General features: G+C 36.9%; 1 protein-coding gene across 1 annotated transcript in view; it reads right to left on the bottom strand.

The window, feature by feature from the left end:
- Window positions 1-16488, bottom strand: part of LOC104846456 (EGF-like and EMI domain-containing protein 1) — a 105517-nt gene that overhangs the window by 75098 nt on the left and 13931 nt on the right. The window contains 3 exon segments of the mRNA XM_064275377.1: window positions 4361-4483; window positions 5341-5394; window positions 7161-7287. Coding sequence (XP_064131447.1) covers window positions 4361-4483; window positions 5341-5394; window positions 7161-7287 — 304 coding nt within the window.

The following is a 16488-nucleotide window of genomic DNA, read 5'->3' as shown; positions in this document are numbered from 1 at the left end:
TTTTACTTGTAGGTTAATGGTATAAGGTAGGTTTCTTTTATCAACAGTTACTATGGAAATACATCTTTTTAACTCTCAGCTTTATTGACTAAAATACAAAGTAAGACTCATTTAGCAGTACTTTTATGTTATCTCTTAGTTAATTTTTTATGTTTATCAGAGATTCCTTGAAAGCATTAGATCAGGAGTGAGAATAGCCAGGTTTTTCTGAAAACTAAGCTTTTCTTTTTCACTCTGAAAAAGAGAGTTACTTGATCGCTTTGGCTCTCAGACTTTTTTAATCTATAAAATGGGAGATTGGTCTAGATTATTCTTCTAATTCCTTCTATGTATGATTCTATAATATGTGAAACAGTATTTTCACAAAAGCACCAAAAAAAGTATAATTTTTTTCAATAAAAATATATGTTACTCAATTTTATTAAAATGGATCATAAAATCCTCACACTATAATTTTATGCTTGGGCTTTCTAAAGTCTGAATTCATTAAACATTTTTCAAATAAAATCAGAGCTCTATAAAATGGTTACTCCACATTATACAATGGAGATTTTAAACTTACAAGCTAATGGATGGTTTGTAATGAATTGGTAATATTTGAAACTCTATAAAATTATAACAAAAATATTTTAAGGCCACTTTGCCCAATTTCTACATTTTACACATTAGAACACTGGGGTTCAGAGGGAATAAGTCGCTTGCTGAAGGTTATACACCAAATTGGATTTCAGTGTGCCATTCTGTCTAGTCCACATCAATAAGATTTAATTGGCAAATTAATATAAACATAAACATTTCTGCTTTTCTGGTGGTTGCTAAAATTTAGTTTCCATTTTCTTCAGCTACTGGTTTCCAAATAAAAGAAAACTTAAGATGTATAAACTGCTTGATGTCATCTGTGTTAGTGAACAACACCAATAGCACAGGCATATCAGATATGATAAGAAGCCCACTTTTGTCTGCTTCTCATCCTTCCACCAGCCAGGTGAGGGTAGCTTCACTTTCTGTGACTCTCCTTACACATGGGGACATCCCAGACTGATGTTGTCTTTCAGGAGTGGTGTCAGTACCATGAGATCCTTCTATGTATACACATTTTTTAAAAGATGTTATTATAAGAGACCAATGATGTAACATGTTTTGGAAAGTCATAGTCTCCTTTAAAAAAAAAAAAAAACCCACTGCTGTGGAGTCGATTCCAGTTCACAGTGACCCTCTAGGATAGAGTAGAGCTGCCCCACAGGGTTTTCAAGACTGTAAATCTTCACAGAAGTAGACTGTCACATCTTTCTCCCACAGAGCAGCTAGCTAGTGGGTTTGAAACACTGACCTTTTGGTTAAGAACCCAGTGCTTTAACCACTGTGCCACCATGGCTCCTCTAGTCTTCTCTAGGTAGGTGATAAAAATTATTATTGCTTGCTCCCAGAAAAATGACATGCATACCCAAAATTTAGACAAATTCAGGAACTCACAGTGAGGTCCACTGAGGTCAAGATTCCTATTTTAATGGTACCATGTTGTATCAGCAGTCGGAACAACTTTTTGGTGCACGAAGAGTCCTGGGTAAACTCATACATTCTGCCACCTGGATCATGGTAAATTCCTGTCAACAAAAATCTCCCACTAAGCATCCACAACCATTCTTAGTCCCCTTCTCAGTAAAATTCCAAAGGGAAAGTGACGGAATTCAATCTCCCTGCTTAAAAAAAATCATCTGATCTTTTCTATCATATAACCCTAAATACAGACCAATGTGAAATTAAGTTCTCTACCGTAGATTCTTTCAAAACAAGCAAAGAAGCAGCTTTTGACCCCAACCTAATCTTTTAAAAATAGTTAAATATATAATTAAATAAATACAATTAAGAAAATAAAGGATAGAAAATAAATTAATTAGATAATAGATAAATGAAACAAAGTACTTAAATTCTTGCGCTCATTTTAACAAGACTGCTTTAGTTGTAAGCTGTGTCAAGTGAGATTCTTAAGACCATTCTTTGACACCAAAACTTCAGTGTATGCATATGAAGTAGACATAAAAATTTTAACTAAGGTCAAGTGTTGGGCATTTAGTCTAGTAGCTTCTGAGAGTGACATCCAAGGGGATTAAAGACTTGAAAATGGTTGTAGTCATGAAATCCACATTTCCATTAGCTTATTTCGCTCCTCATGTATCTAGAAGTCAATTGAGTTTTACATTATGTTGAAATTCTGCTAAGGAGAAAATCTGCATACGAAGTTGTAAATAAGCTATTACCACAGTGTCCATATATTTGTTAAATAGGAATCAACTTTTAAGGAATAGAAATAGAAAGGTAAATTGTTATATCCTTATCCAACTCCACTTTTGACCTGATGCCACTGAAAATAAGTAAATAAATTGGAAAGCGCAGGGGTGATTGTAGTGAGGAGTAAGGGAGAAGCTTAATAATTTTACCAAGAAATAGCTAATACCTGCAACAGTTTAGGAAATTAACTAATTATACCTATAATCAGAATCAACTTGATGGCAATGGGTTTGGTTTTTTGGTTTATAGAAACAATTTAATTGGCTACAACAGGATTTATTTTGCCTTATTACAACAACCAGAAATCATAGACTTAGCAAAAATACTATTATATCTGATAGAAAAATTCATCAACTCAACATTCACTGATAAATACCTCCTCTGCACGTATCAGTAATCTTGCCGGTTCTAAATATTTTGTGAATGTAAGAAGTTATAGTGTCAGTTTAAGATGTTACCAGCTGAAGATCTTACAGACTGGGGATGGGAATAGGAAAAAAATTCTTGTTGCTAAAGCTAGCAACTCCGAAAAAAGAAGGGGATATTTGATTAAACAAATCTGCATGTGCTGCTGCCCTGCACTTAATCACACAGATACAGATTTAGACATGCTTGCTGTAGATACAATCATTATGTCATTGAGTTCCCTGGATCCTAGCATATGACTTCTATTTGTACCTTCACTTAACTTTGAAAAGTTTTCTCTTTGCTTTCAGGAATTCTGTTTTTTCCTACCCAAAGCAGACCTCTGACCAGGACATCCTTACCTGTTTGCTGTGGCCTTCTCTCAAATCCTATAAGAGGTGTTAAGAAAAAGAAAGAGGAGCATATATTATGAAATTGACTGATTTCTATTCCAAGTTTTATAATTACAAAATAATTGCAAAATACTAATAATTTTATGTGAGTGGACTAGTTAATGAGCACTATATAAATCAAGAGGAATCACTAGGTGGCAGAAACAACTAAGCACTTGATGACTATAAGGAAAGTAGGTACTTCAAACCCACCCAGAGGTGCGTCAGAAGACAGGTCTGGCAATCTACTACTGAAAGGTCACAGCCATGAAAACCTTATGGAGCAGTTCCACTCTGCACACATGGGGTTGCCACGACTCAAAATCTACTCAGCGGCAACTGCCAACAACGGGAACATATAAATCAAGCCAATAATTATTGCACTGTACAAAGTGCTCTCAGTTAATACTATAAATATTTGTAAAAGGGACCTGGAGAAATTGGATGAATCTTTATGCCATCTGAGGATCACTGCTCAATGAAAGAAACACTTTCTTTTATGTAAAGAGCCTGTTAAAATAACAATGAACATTTAAAAATCATACAGAGAGCATAGTATTTTAAGTATTTCAGGTTTATCTCTATTTTTTTCTGTTTATAAAAGTAGTACATTTTAGGAAATTTATAAAATTCAGAAATATACAAAAAATAAGATTAAAAATAACAATCCTGCCATCCAATAAAAACGGATATATGAGAACCGTTCAATGCACAATAAATGTATAGTACTCTCAGATTTAATGTTCGTAGTTTTGACTAAGCTTGAGCAACTCTAAGGTCCTTGGCATATACTCTGTTATACCTTTGCTGAGACTTGAATTTTAATCATGAACCTGGTTCTGAGTCCAGGTCTGAGTCCGGTCTGAAGTGAGTGAACATCCTAGCTAATGATTGTAACGGCCAAGCATCCTTACTTCACTGTGGTTCTGTGCTCTCCTTGTTATATATAAGCAGCAACTTGAAACTTTGTACTTCACTTCATATGGCAGAAATGATATGCTATAGAAACGTTCACACATTTGGGGATTCACGTTTTGCTTGTAACTGTTAATTTCTGTATTTTCTTCTCCATCTTGCCTTTATAGAATTTATTCTTTTAATAGAAAAATGTATGTATATATATATATTTTTCATTCTAAGCTATAGAATTGTACATGAAAACTGTCAGCTTCTATAGATATTTTTACAGTAGAAAAACCTTTCTTTCCTACCCCTACATGGGCAGGTCGATTTTCATTGAAAACGGCTTCAAGCTGGTTCTAATATTTACTCACTTATGCAGGTGCGTTCATCAGCATGGAGTCTGTATCCCGTATCACATTCACAGTGGAAGGTGCCCAAAGTGTTAATACAGCGCTGCTGGCAGCCTCCGTTCACCACCGCACATTCATCGACATCTAAAGGAGGAAGACAGATGGCCAGGATTACAATGTCATTCCAATGTCAGCTTCGGAGAAATGGCACAATATTTCTTTGATACACAGTATGTGTTATATTGTACAAAGGCACCATCTCTGTTGCCACAAATCTTTGCTTGTTTGATCCACTTTGCTCCACAGTGCAAACACGAAAATGTAGATAGAAACTTTATTGAACTTTTTTAAAGCCCAGCGAGGATGAGTGTAGGAATTGTCTTACAATTTCCTATTCGTCAGATACAGGTTAATTAGACAGATCCAAGATATAGATGTTTCCTTGGGGAAGGAAAATTGGAGGGAAGAATTACAATGAATGACACTATCTGGAGCAGCACACACTCTTAGATAACTTAGATAAACACCTATTATTGGTCTGACCCTGCTGGATAAAGCAAATAATAAAGTTAAGACCTTGAATCTCTTTCTCAGGTACACGGTAAATATCAGGGCAGAGAGAGATAAATTCAAATAAAACCATGGCTTGGTGTTCTTAAAAATACACCAATACTTTTACCCATAGATTCAGCTTCTTTTTCACCTGGGGTGCCATTTTCTGTAATACTGACCACGTTTATATTAGTTGTTGTTGTTAGGTGCCGTCGAGTTGGTTCCGACTCATACCGACCCTATGCACAATAGAAAGAAACACTGCCGGTCCTGCGCCATCCTTACAATCATTGTTATGCTTGAGCTCATTGTTGCAGCCACTGTGGCAATCCACCTCATTGAGGGTCTTCCTCTTTTCCTCTGACCCTGTACTTTGCCAAGCACGACTTCCTTCTCCTGGGACTGATCCCTCCTGACACATGTCCAAAGTGTGTAAGATGCAGTCTCACCATCCTTGCTTGTCAGGGAAGCAAGGACGGTGTTTATATTAGAGGCAACTTTAACTAAAAAAAAAAAAAAAGGAACTAGATCAAGACTTACAGTCACCTATATCTTAGGATCAGTCAAAGTCACATTAAATGAAGGTAATATTCATCTGCCTTTGGGAAAGAAAATTCAAATCATCTCTGAGAACGTATACTTGCTTGTACTCTATGTAATCGTTACTTATGCACCTAAAATCAAAAAAGAAGATATCCACAAACTTAGACATGGTAGGATTTTCAGGTGGCCAGCAGATGAAAAGCTTCTAAATTTTCTTCTTTGGGGATTTTTACTCTAAATCTAAGTCTTTTGGTAGGTTCCAAAGGAATAATCATCTTTATGTAGAGTGGTTAAGATTTAGCTTGGGAAAGCAGATTCTCATGGAGAGAAAGTTCCTGAATTCCCTTGTCCCCAATTCCAGATATTCCGACAAAGAATGTTGAGTGTGAATATTCTTCACTAAAATAGAAATTACTGTACTAGAACATTAGCTTTATACTTTTTTTTTTTTATATACTAAGTGGGGTTAATTCCACAAGGAAAGAATCTTATGCAAGTAGACATCGGAATTGAGAAGGAATACTATTTCATAGAACCTTTTTATGTTAAAGTCCTATGATCTATAATGAATTTTTTATATTTTAGTAAAGAGTAGAGGATTTGATCTGAGGAAAGCAAATAGTTTTCTTTTACTTGGCATTGATTTTTGTGAAAAGGAAAAAAAATATATGTGTACATACATATGTGTGTGTGTGTGTTTGTATAAATATAAATAAAAATGTCAGTTTGTCGTACTGTGGTGGCTTGTGTGTTGCTATGATACTGGAAGCTTTGCCACCAGTATTTCAAGTACCAGCAGGGTCACCCTTGGTGGACAGGTTTCAACTGAGCTTCCAGACTAATACAGACTAGGAAGAAGGACCTGGTAGTCTACTTCTGAAGAAACTGGCCACTGAAAACCTTATGAATAACAGTGGAACATTGTCTGACATAGTGCTGGAAGATGAGCCCCTCAGGCTGGAAGGCACTCAAAATATGACTGGGGCAGAGCTGCCTCCTCAAAGTAAAGTTGACCTTAGTGACGTGGATGCAGTCAAGCTTCTGAGACTCATTTGCTGAGGTGACACAACTCAAAATGAGACGAGACAGCTACAAACATCCATTAATAATGGGAATGTGGAATGTACAAAGAATGATTGTAGGAAAATTGGAAGTCATGAAAAATGAAATGAAATGTGTAAACATCAATATTTTAGGCATTAATGAGCTAAAATGGACTGGCATTGGCCATTTTGAATCGGACAATCATATAGTCTACTATGGAAAGAATGACAAATTGAAGAGGAATGGTATCACGTTCATCAACAAAAAAGAACATTTCCAGATCTATCCTGAAGTATAACACTGTCAGGGATAGGGTAATATTCATATGCCTACAGGAAGACCAGTTAATACAACTATTATTAAAATTTATGCACCAACTCCTAAGGCCAAAGATGAAGAAATTGAAGACTTTTATCAACTTCTGCTATAGGCTTGCTATGAGTTGGAATTGACTCGATGGCAATGGGTTTGGTTTTTGGCTTGGTAGTCTGAAATTGATCAAACATTCCATCAAGATGCATTGATAATTACCAGCAATTGAAATGCAAAAGTTGGAAACAAAGAGGAAGGATTGGTGGTTGGAAAATATGGCCTTGGTGATAGAAATGATGCCAGATATTGCATGACAGAATTTTGCAAGACCAATGACTTCTTCATTGAAAATACCTTTTTTTTTTTTTACCAACACAAACCACCACTGTACATGTGGACCTTGCCAGATGGAGCACACAGGTATCAAATCGGCTACATTTGTGGAAGGAGGCAATGTAAAGCTCAATATCACCAGTCAGAACAAGGCCAGGGGCCGACTGTGGAACAGATCATCAATTACTCACGTGCAACTTCAAACTGAAGCTGAAGAAAATTAGAACAAGTCCACAAGAGCCAAAGTATGACCTTGACTATATCCCACCTGAATTTAGAGACCATCTCAAGAACAGATTTGACACATTGAACATTAACGATCAAAGACTAGATGAGTTGTGGAATGACACCAAGGACATCATATATGAAGAAAGCAAGAGGTCATTAAAATGACAAGAAAGAAAGAAAAGACCAAAATGGATGTCAGAAGAGACTCTGAAAGTTGACCTTGAACCTAGAGTAGATAAAGCAAAAGGAAGAAAAGATGAAGTAAAAGAGCTGAAGAGAAGATTTCAAAAGGTGGCTCAAGAAGACAAAGTAAACTATTATAATGAAATGTGCAAAGACCTGGAGTAAGAAAACCAAAAGGGAAGAACACGCTAGACATTTCTCAAGCTGAAAGAACTGAAGAAAAAATTGAAGCTTCAAGTTGCAACACTGAAGGATTCCTCAGGGAAAATATTATACAATGTAGGAAGGATTAAAAAAAACAGATGGAAGGAATACACAGAGTCACTATACTAGAAAGAAGTGGTTGATATTCAATCATTTCTGAACAAACAAATCTGTCTTGGAAGAAGTGCAGCCAGGATGCTCCTTTGAAGCAAGGATGCTGAGACTATGTCTAACATGCTTTGGACGTATTAACGGGAGGGATCAATCCCTGGAGACGGACATCAAGCTTTATAAAGTAGTGGGTCAGCAAAAAAAGAGGAAGACCCTCAATGAGATAGATTGACACAGTGGCTGCAACAATTGGCTGAAGAATAGCGACAATTATGGGGATGGCACAGGACTGGGCAGTGTTTTGTTCAGTTGTGTGTACGGTTGCTATGAGTTAGAACGTATTTGACTGCGCCTAACAACAATGATAACATTATTTCACTATATTTTACACAGTTTAGTATTTTCCTTCTAAAATTAGATACCCTGGAGTAATTTCTGATATTTTAAAGAAATATTTTAGAGATAAGAACGACTCACTTTTCAAAGCAGAATTTTTTTATTATTATTAAATATTGAGGCTATGATAACCAAATCTCTAGGTCTTTTTCTTATAAATGAATGTCCAACCAAATTTCTCCACTTGTTACTTGTACTTTATGCATGATTTTAATATTTAATGGCTGAATTTTTTTAACTTTCTGTCTTTAGCTTATTATGCCTTGGGAAGGAGACATAATTTTGGATTTTATTTCTGTCAACGCCTGAATTACCTATCCTTTCCACGTCTGTTTTTTAGACATACAAATAAAGCTCTTACTCCCCGAGAGTAACGTGTTTTAGATGATAAATGACTTTGCCATCATAAAGAATTATTATAATATACCAGAGACATGTATTTAAACACATTGAAAAATATCTTGACGACACACTGATAAACATGATTAACTCTGAGATGGCATATAACCAGTCTAGATGTCTTTCTTCTGAGATGGGAAGAAAGGTATATGGATTGGGTAGAATACAGGGTATGTGGAGGTGTTGTCCGTATCTATACTGTTTTATTTTTTTATAAGGAAAAGTCATCTAGGTATTACTTTTATATAAAAAATAATAATAAAGAAACATAATATGACCAGATTCCTCCATCCCAATCACCAAGCTTCAGTAATTTCCCGGCAAAAGAAACAAAGGTAACTTGAAAAAAAAAAATCACTGGATTCATTCCAAAGATAAGGGTAAAGTCCAATTTTGAAAGTGAGCCTTCTTTCAGCATGTTTTATTGTGTTCATATTCTTAATCTGTGTCAAAATTATATTTAACATACAATAATATATTAGAAACAAACACACACACAAACAAGCAAAAGGAAACAAAACTTCCTCTGTACTTTCAGTTAGAAAGTTTTGATAAAAATGTCTCAGTGTTGAAACTTATTAGCCAATCATTTTGCCTCTGTGAATCAGTTTCCTCATTACTGAATTGTGTATGTAGAAATTGTTGTATTGGTGTATATTCTGTTGAGTATATTTTCAAGAACAAAAACCAAAAAAAATTATTTTTAAAAATGGAGATAATAACAACTGTAACATATACTTAATGGGGATATGATAAGGACTAGAAAAGACCAAAATTTATGTCTAAAGAGACTCTGAAACTTCCTCTTGGAAGTAGAATAGCTACAGTGAATGGAAGAAATAATGTGTAAAAACATGGAGTTAGAAAACCAAAAGGGAAGCACTCACTCAGCACTTTTCAAGCTGAAAGAACAAAAGAAAAATTTCAAGCCTTGAGTTGCAATATTGAAGGATCCTATGGGCAAAAAATTGAACGATGCAGGGAGCATCAAAAGAAGATGGAAAGAATACACAGAGTCACCATACCCAAAAAAAAAAAAAAAAAAAAAAGCCAATGTTCAAGCATTTCAGGAGGTAGCATATGTTCAAGAACTGATGGTACTGAAGGAAGAAGCGCAAGCTGCACCAAAGGCATTGGCAAAAAACAAGGCTCCTGGAATTGACGGATGGATGCAGTGCTGGAAATGCTCACTTGTCTAACGCTAAGAAATTTGGAAGACAGCTACCTGGCCAATCAACTGGAAGAGATCCATACCTGTGCCCATTCCAAAGAAAGGTGATCCAAAGGAAGGCAGAAATCATTGAATGAAGAAGGCATTGATATCGCACACAAGCAAAATTTTGCTGAAGATAATTAAAAACCAGTTGCAGCAGTACATGGACATGGAACTGCCAGAAATTCAAGCTGTATACAGAAGAGGATGTGGAAAGACGGGAATCATTGCTGATGTCAGAAGGTCCTGGCTGAAAGCAGAGAATACCAAAAAAATGCCTACCGGGGTTTTATTAACTAAGCAAATGCATTCGACTGTGTGGATCATAACAAATTACAGATAACATTGCCAAGAATGGAAATTCCAGAACACTTAACTGTGCTCATGTAGAACCTGTACATAGACCGAGAAGAAGTCGTTCGAACAGAAAAAGGGGATACTGCATGCTTTAAAATCAGAAAAGGTGTGTGTCAGGGTTTTATCCACTTAATCTATCTGTATGCTGAGCAAATAATCTGAGAAACTGGACTATACGAAGAAGGATTTAGCATTAGGATTGGAGGAAGACTCATTAACAACCTGTCATATGCAGATGACACAACTTTGCTTGTTGAAAGTGGACTTGAAGCACTTATTGGTGAAGATCAAAGACATAGCCTTCAGTGTGGATTATACCTCAACATAGAGAAAACAAAAATCTTCACAACTGGACCAATAAGCAACATCATGATAAACTGAGAAAAGATTGAAATTTTCAAGGATTCTTATTTCACTTGGATCCACAATCAACGTCCATGGGAACAGCAGTCAAGTAATCAAACGATATATTGCATGGGCAGATCTTCTGCAAAAGACCTCTTTAACGTGTTGAAATGCAAAGATGTCACTTTTAGGACTAAGGTGCACATGAACCAAGCCATGGTGTTTTCAGTCACCTCATATGCATATGGAACCAGAACAATGAATAAGGAAGACTGAAGAAGAATTGACCCCTTTGAATTATGGTGTTGGTGAAGAATACTGAATATACATGAACTGCCAGAAGAATGAACAAATGTGTCTTGGAAGAAGTATAGCTGGGATGCCCCTTAGAAGCAAGAATAGTGAGGCTTCATCTTATGTTCTTTTTTATATTTTATCACAAGGGACCAGTCCCTGGAAAAGGACATCATGTTTGGTAAAGTAGAGGGTCAGGGAAAAATAGGAAGACTCTCAACAAGATGTTTGCAATGATGGGCTCGAACATAGCAATGGTTGTGAGGATGGTGCAGTATGGACAGTGTTTAGTTTGTTGTACATAGGGTTACCATGAGCTGGAACCAACTCGATGGCACCAAACAATAACAAATATATGGGTTAAGTGGGGGTAATACATAAAGAAGTGTTTTTGTATATTGAAATAAGTAGTGATATTACTGTTTAAAACAATATATCACATCAACAAAATACAGAGAGTAATCTCTAACTCACAATATTGTAAAAAATAAATAGGAGGTCGTTATGTAAAATTATCTGATGCACTGGCAGGCCATTATAGGCTTTCAACAAATACTTTAGAAAATCCCAAAGTCGGTGTTCTTTCTTTAATTTAACCGCCCTACGTAAATAAAAAGACAAAACCAAACCCGACTCATAGCGACCCGATAGGACAGAGTACAACTGCCCCATAGGGTTTCCAAGGAGTGCCTGGTAGATTTGAACTGCCAGCCTTTTGGTTAGCAGCCATAGCATTTAACCACTATGCCACTACAGTTTCCACATAAATAAAAGCTCTGATCTGTTTTTTTTCTTTCCTATTCATGCATAAGATTCTGGTGTAGGTTACTCAACCTTGAGACCTCACGGCCATTGGGTCAAATCTGACTCATGGTAACCCATTGGGAGAGAGTAGAACTTCCCTATAGGATTTCCAAGGTTGTAATCTTTATGGGGGAGCTTGGTGGCACAGTAGCTAAAGTGCTCAGCTGCTAACAAAAAGATTGGCTGTTTGAACCCACCAGCATCTCCAAAGTAGAAAGATGTGGTAGTCAGTCACCTTGCCTAAGATGAGATGTGGAAATTTAGCAACAGGAATTTTTATTCCACTAAATAGTGGAGCTAACAATGTAAGCTTATAAAGGGAGAATACATAGTAGAACAATAAACAAGATGAGAATTCAGGGGATGGAAAAGCCATTTAGGCAAAGGTAATAAGGAAATGTTTGAGTTTACAATTGAGAGTTGTATGTGTGGAGAAGAGTCTTGGTAATCCAAAAGGGCAGTGATTTGAATGTGCCTGGTATCTGGGATTTGGCATTTATATCTGTCAGGCTGGAGAATAAGGTTGGCAAAAGGAAGCTAAGTTGAAACACAAACCTAAAATCTCCTTTTAATGAATTTAGACAGTAAAGCCTTCCTTCTCTTGATTTACAACACAGTACACTTCTGGGCAGGTTGGGACATAATAGACTGTGTTCACACAGTAGCAAAGCAAACTTATTAAAAGTTAAAAAAAAATCAATCATTTATGGAGTGGTACAAATACTAGGTAATTAGTTTGACTTCTTTTTTCTCTTTTGTTCTCTCAAAATAAACTGAATTTACTGATTGGGCATTGTGTAACCGATATTTCTCAAACCTGGCATCATGTTAGCATCACTTGCTGACCATTTAAAAATGTCCATGCCAGGGCCCCACCTTTAGAGATTGATTTAATTGGTCTGGGGTGAGGCTTTGGAATCATAACATTTTACAAGCACTCTAAGTGATTCTAATGTATACTCAGGGTTGAGAATCACCAGGGTAGTTGGTGCTTTAATTACCAAGAACCAAACCAAACCCAGTGCAGTTGAGTCGATTCCGACTCATAGAGACCCTATAGGACAGAGTAAAACTGCCCCTTAGAATTTCCAAGGAGTGCCTGGCGGATTCAAACTACTGACCCTTTGGTTAGCCGCCCTAGCACTTAACTACTATGCCACCAGGGTTTCCTTAATTACCTGGGATCTTGTTAAAGTGTAGATGCTGATTCAGCACAGCTAGGGGCCAAGACTCCACATTTCTAACTGGCTCCAAGGTAATCCTGATGCTTTGGTCCTGTGGATCACATTCTGAGTAGCAGAAGTGAGATAGTTCTCTGTTCAACCATAAATGCCACATGGAGCATAAGTGGCAAGATTTAACTGAGCTTCCCAATTGTTTGATCAAATTAGACCAATTCAGTACAGAGGCTAAATCAATATTCTGCCCAAAATATTTTTTAAATTCATAAATAATGAACAACTTAGAATAAATTTATGAAATATTTTAAACTTTATTAAAAAAATTTAAAAAAATAAACCACCAATATTTCTGGTAATATTCACTCCAAAATAATAGTTGTTGTTGTTGCTGTTGTTAGCTGCCTTTGAATCACCCTCAACTCATGGCGACCCCACGCACAATAGAATGAAACGTTATCCAGTCCTGTGCCATCCTCATGATCTATTGTGGATTGGCCTATTGTGATCTATAGGGTTTTCACTGGCTGATATTTGGAACTAGATCTCCAGGCCTTTCCTCCTAGTCCATCTTAGTCTAGAAGCTCGGCTGAAGCCCGTTCAGCATTGTAGCAACACCGAAGCCTCCGCTGACAGTCGAGTGATGGATGCACTGAGGTGCATTGGTGGGGAAGGGAATCCGGGTCTCCTGCATGGAGGGTGAGAATTCTACGGCTGAACCACCACTACCCTCAAAATAATAGTTAATAAATAATTTTAAGGCAATTTTAGAATGATCTGTCATGAGAAATGGCTTGCTTCTGTAAAACATGAAAGAAACTTTACTTCTTTTCTAATGTAATATGTCTGATATAGGATGAAACTCAGTTAAACTTCCATGATATTAGGCACTCATGCTGAAGCTGTCACAAGTAATTCTCTTTTCTATCAAGATTCGGCCCAACAGAGTTAAAAACCAGAAATGTCAATATTACATTAAAGTGTTATTTTCAAGTATACTTTGTGTGAAGAAACTATTTCTCCAAAAATTCTCTCAGTTATATCTTTATGTTAGATGCTTACAAAAAGCCCTGACCTTAGAATTGGAGCCACAGGACCCTGGTGGGAATAATGATAAAGTGATTAGATTTTTTCAACATTATCGCTGTGATATGAACCAAGGAATTTATGATTTTTCACACTATAAAAGAATATCAAACAGAATCAAGTAGGTCTGCTATTTTTCCTCCTAATGTCCTTTCTTTAAATATTTCTGCTGTGTTTATCCCCAAGACTATTTCCCCAGATGATCACAAAATATAATAGCTTAAAAGAATCTACGTTATTATCAAATACATTTTGTACATAAAAGCTCCCTGAGACAACAATAGTCCACTTTTGTTTCCAAACAACAAACGTTATTTATATTATTTTTTCTTAGATTGTGTGACCATGTACCTGCGAACCAGAGTAAGGCAAATTCTTCTTCTTGCGTTTTAATGTACTGTTCTCAGAAACCTCTTTGTCTGAAAATAAGTGTTCCTGGGGTGCTTTAGTTTGGAGATTGCAGTGTTAGGTTTGGAGGAGGTTTTGAAGAGTGTGGCGAAGATCCTACTAGATTTTTCCTTTGATGATATATTTTCACTCTGTTTTGCTATAGTGGTAGTTACTCTGTGTATCTAAACTGCCAGCCTTTTGCTTGTAATTCTGATATGCCTGAGAGCCTGCGAGCTCCTAAAGGGCAAAAAAAAAAAAAAAAAAAAGGCAAAGATCCTGTTAAATTAAATATTTTCTGCCATAGAGTAAAACCAAAACCAAACTCGTTGCTGTCAAGTCGATTCCAGCTCATGGCGACCCCATGTGTTACAGAGCAGAACTGCTCCATAGGGTTTACTTGGTTTTTTAATCTTTATGGAAGCAGATCTTTCTTCCAGGGCACTGCTGGGTGAGTTTGAACCACCAACCTTTAATTTAGTAGACAAGCACGAATTATTTGTGTCCCCCAGGCACCTTTGGCATAGAATAGACACTCCATAAAGGTTCTATGAATGAATGAATGGTTTGATGATGATTCACAGCCTTCAGTCTGCATACCTACCCGTACTCATCTAAGGGGGAGGGGCCTCCGAATTGGGCTCTTTGGCTTCACTTACCCTATCTTTATCATCGGCAGTAAATTACTGACATTCGTTTTTGATGATTCAGAAGTAGATTTGAAAATCTAGGGTACAAAATATTATCTAACTTTGTTAATAAATGAATTTGAACTGTGTTTGTAGTGAATATTCACTGACTGCCTGCTTGGGATTCATCCATTTCTCTTTTTCTCATACTAAGTAACCCCCAAGTGTTACTTCAGAGAATTTTGTCCCTTTCATTTTAGAGAAGCCTTGTAGTTTATGTGGGATTGATGAACACTGCCCTTCCCCCAACTCCGGGGTGGACCCTACTTGATATAATTTCACCTCCATTTGCCACAGTGATTGTCTCAGATAATCTCTGCTTTAGAGTATGGCTTACTGCTGAATTAATAAATTAGTTCAGATGTGATCTAATCAGCATGAAGCTCACCATAAACCATAGGGGCTGGGAAATCTGAAACACAGATGCTCTCTTGTTCTGGAAATTATAATGTGAGGTTGTGAGGCTTACCTCTGCTACAGCTATTTTGCTCCCTGGAATGAAACTACACTAAAGATAAAGCCAACAAACAGGACAGAACTGAAGGACTCACTGAGAAATGGAGTTGGAGCCCTGATTGAAAAACTATACCTCTGGACTTCTCAATTAATTGATCCAATAACTCACCTATATTGCTGAAGCATTTTGAGTTGAATGCTTCTATTGCTCATGGCACAAAGTACAGCTCAAACACAGCATCTTCTTTTCAAAAAGCATTATTGTCCTCTAATCAACAAAATGTTTTCATCTATTAAAAGGGGCAGAAGAACAGGGCCTGCTGGGGCTGACAGACTGGAATCACCCCTCAGATGGACCAGGATAAACAGGGCTGCCCAAGATCTAGGAGCAGAGTTGCTGTCCCACTGGGCCTGGAAGGCGGGGCTGAAGCCCAGAGTGGAGGGGGTTCCACCCAGAATCTAGAGAGTGTGGTCAATACCCAGAGCCTGGAGGCTGAGGCCGTCGCCCAGATGGTCTCAGAGAACAGTAGATTACTTTCAAATCTTGAAAGCAAATGTAATTTCTTCTCCTGGGTGCTGGACTTGCTCCAATTTCTCCTATAGGTAATGGAAATGTCGACCTTGTCCAGGTGCCACCATTTTACTGTGAAAGCGTGTTCTAGATTTCACAGGTTCACAGGTGAAGAGGGATTTTCACCCAGAATGGAATACACCTAAAGTCTCAACCCATAATTGATTTAGGAAAAAAAAAAAAAAAAATTTTTTTTTTTTTAGAAGATTCAGAAAATGGGATTTTGAACATGGAATTGATTTAAGACTTTTGGAATGATGTGATGGTGTGCATGTGTTTTGCCTGTGTGAAGAACATAAATTTTGGGGGGCCAAAGGGTGGAATGTTATGGATTGAATTGTGTCCCCCCAAAATATGTGTTGTAAATCCTAACCCCTATACCTGTGGTTACAATTCCATTTGGGAATGGGTTTTCTTTGTTATGTTAATGAGGCAGGATTAGTGTACAGTGTGTTTTGAGTTAA

Source organism: Loxodonta africana, chromosome 23 (genome assembly GCF_030014295.1).
Source record: "Loxodonta africana isolate mLoxAfr1 chromosome 23, mLoxAfr1.hap2, whole genome shotgun sequence".
Taxonomy (NCBI): Eukaryota; Metazoa; Chordata; class Mammalia; order Proboscidea; family Elephantidae; genus Loxodonta; species Loxodonta africana.
This window is presented reverse-complemented; position numbering and strand designations above follow the sequence as displayed.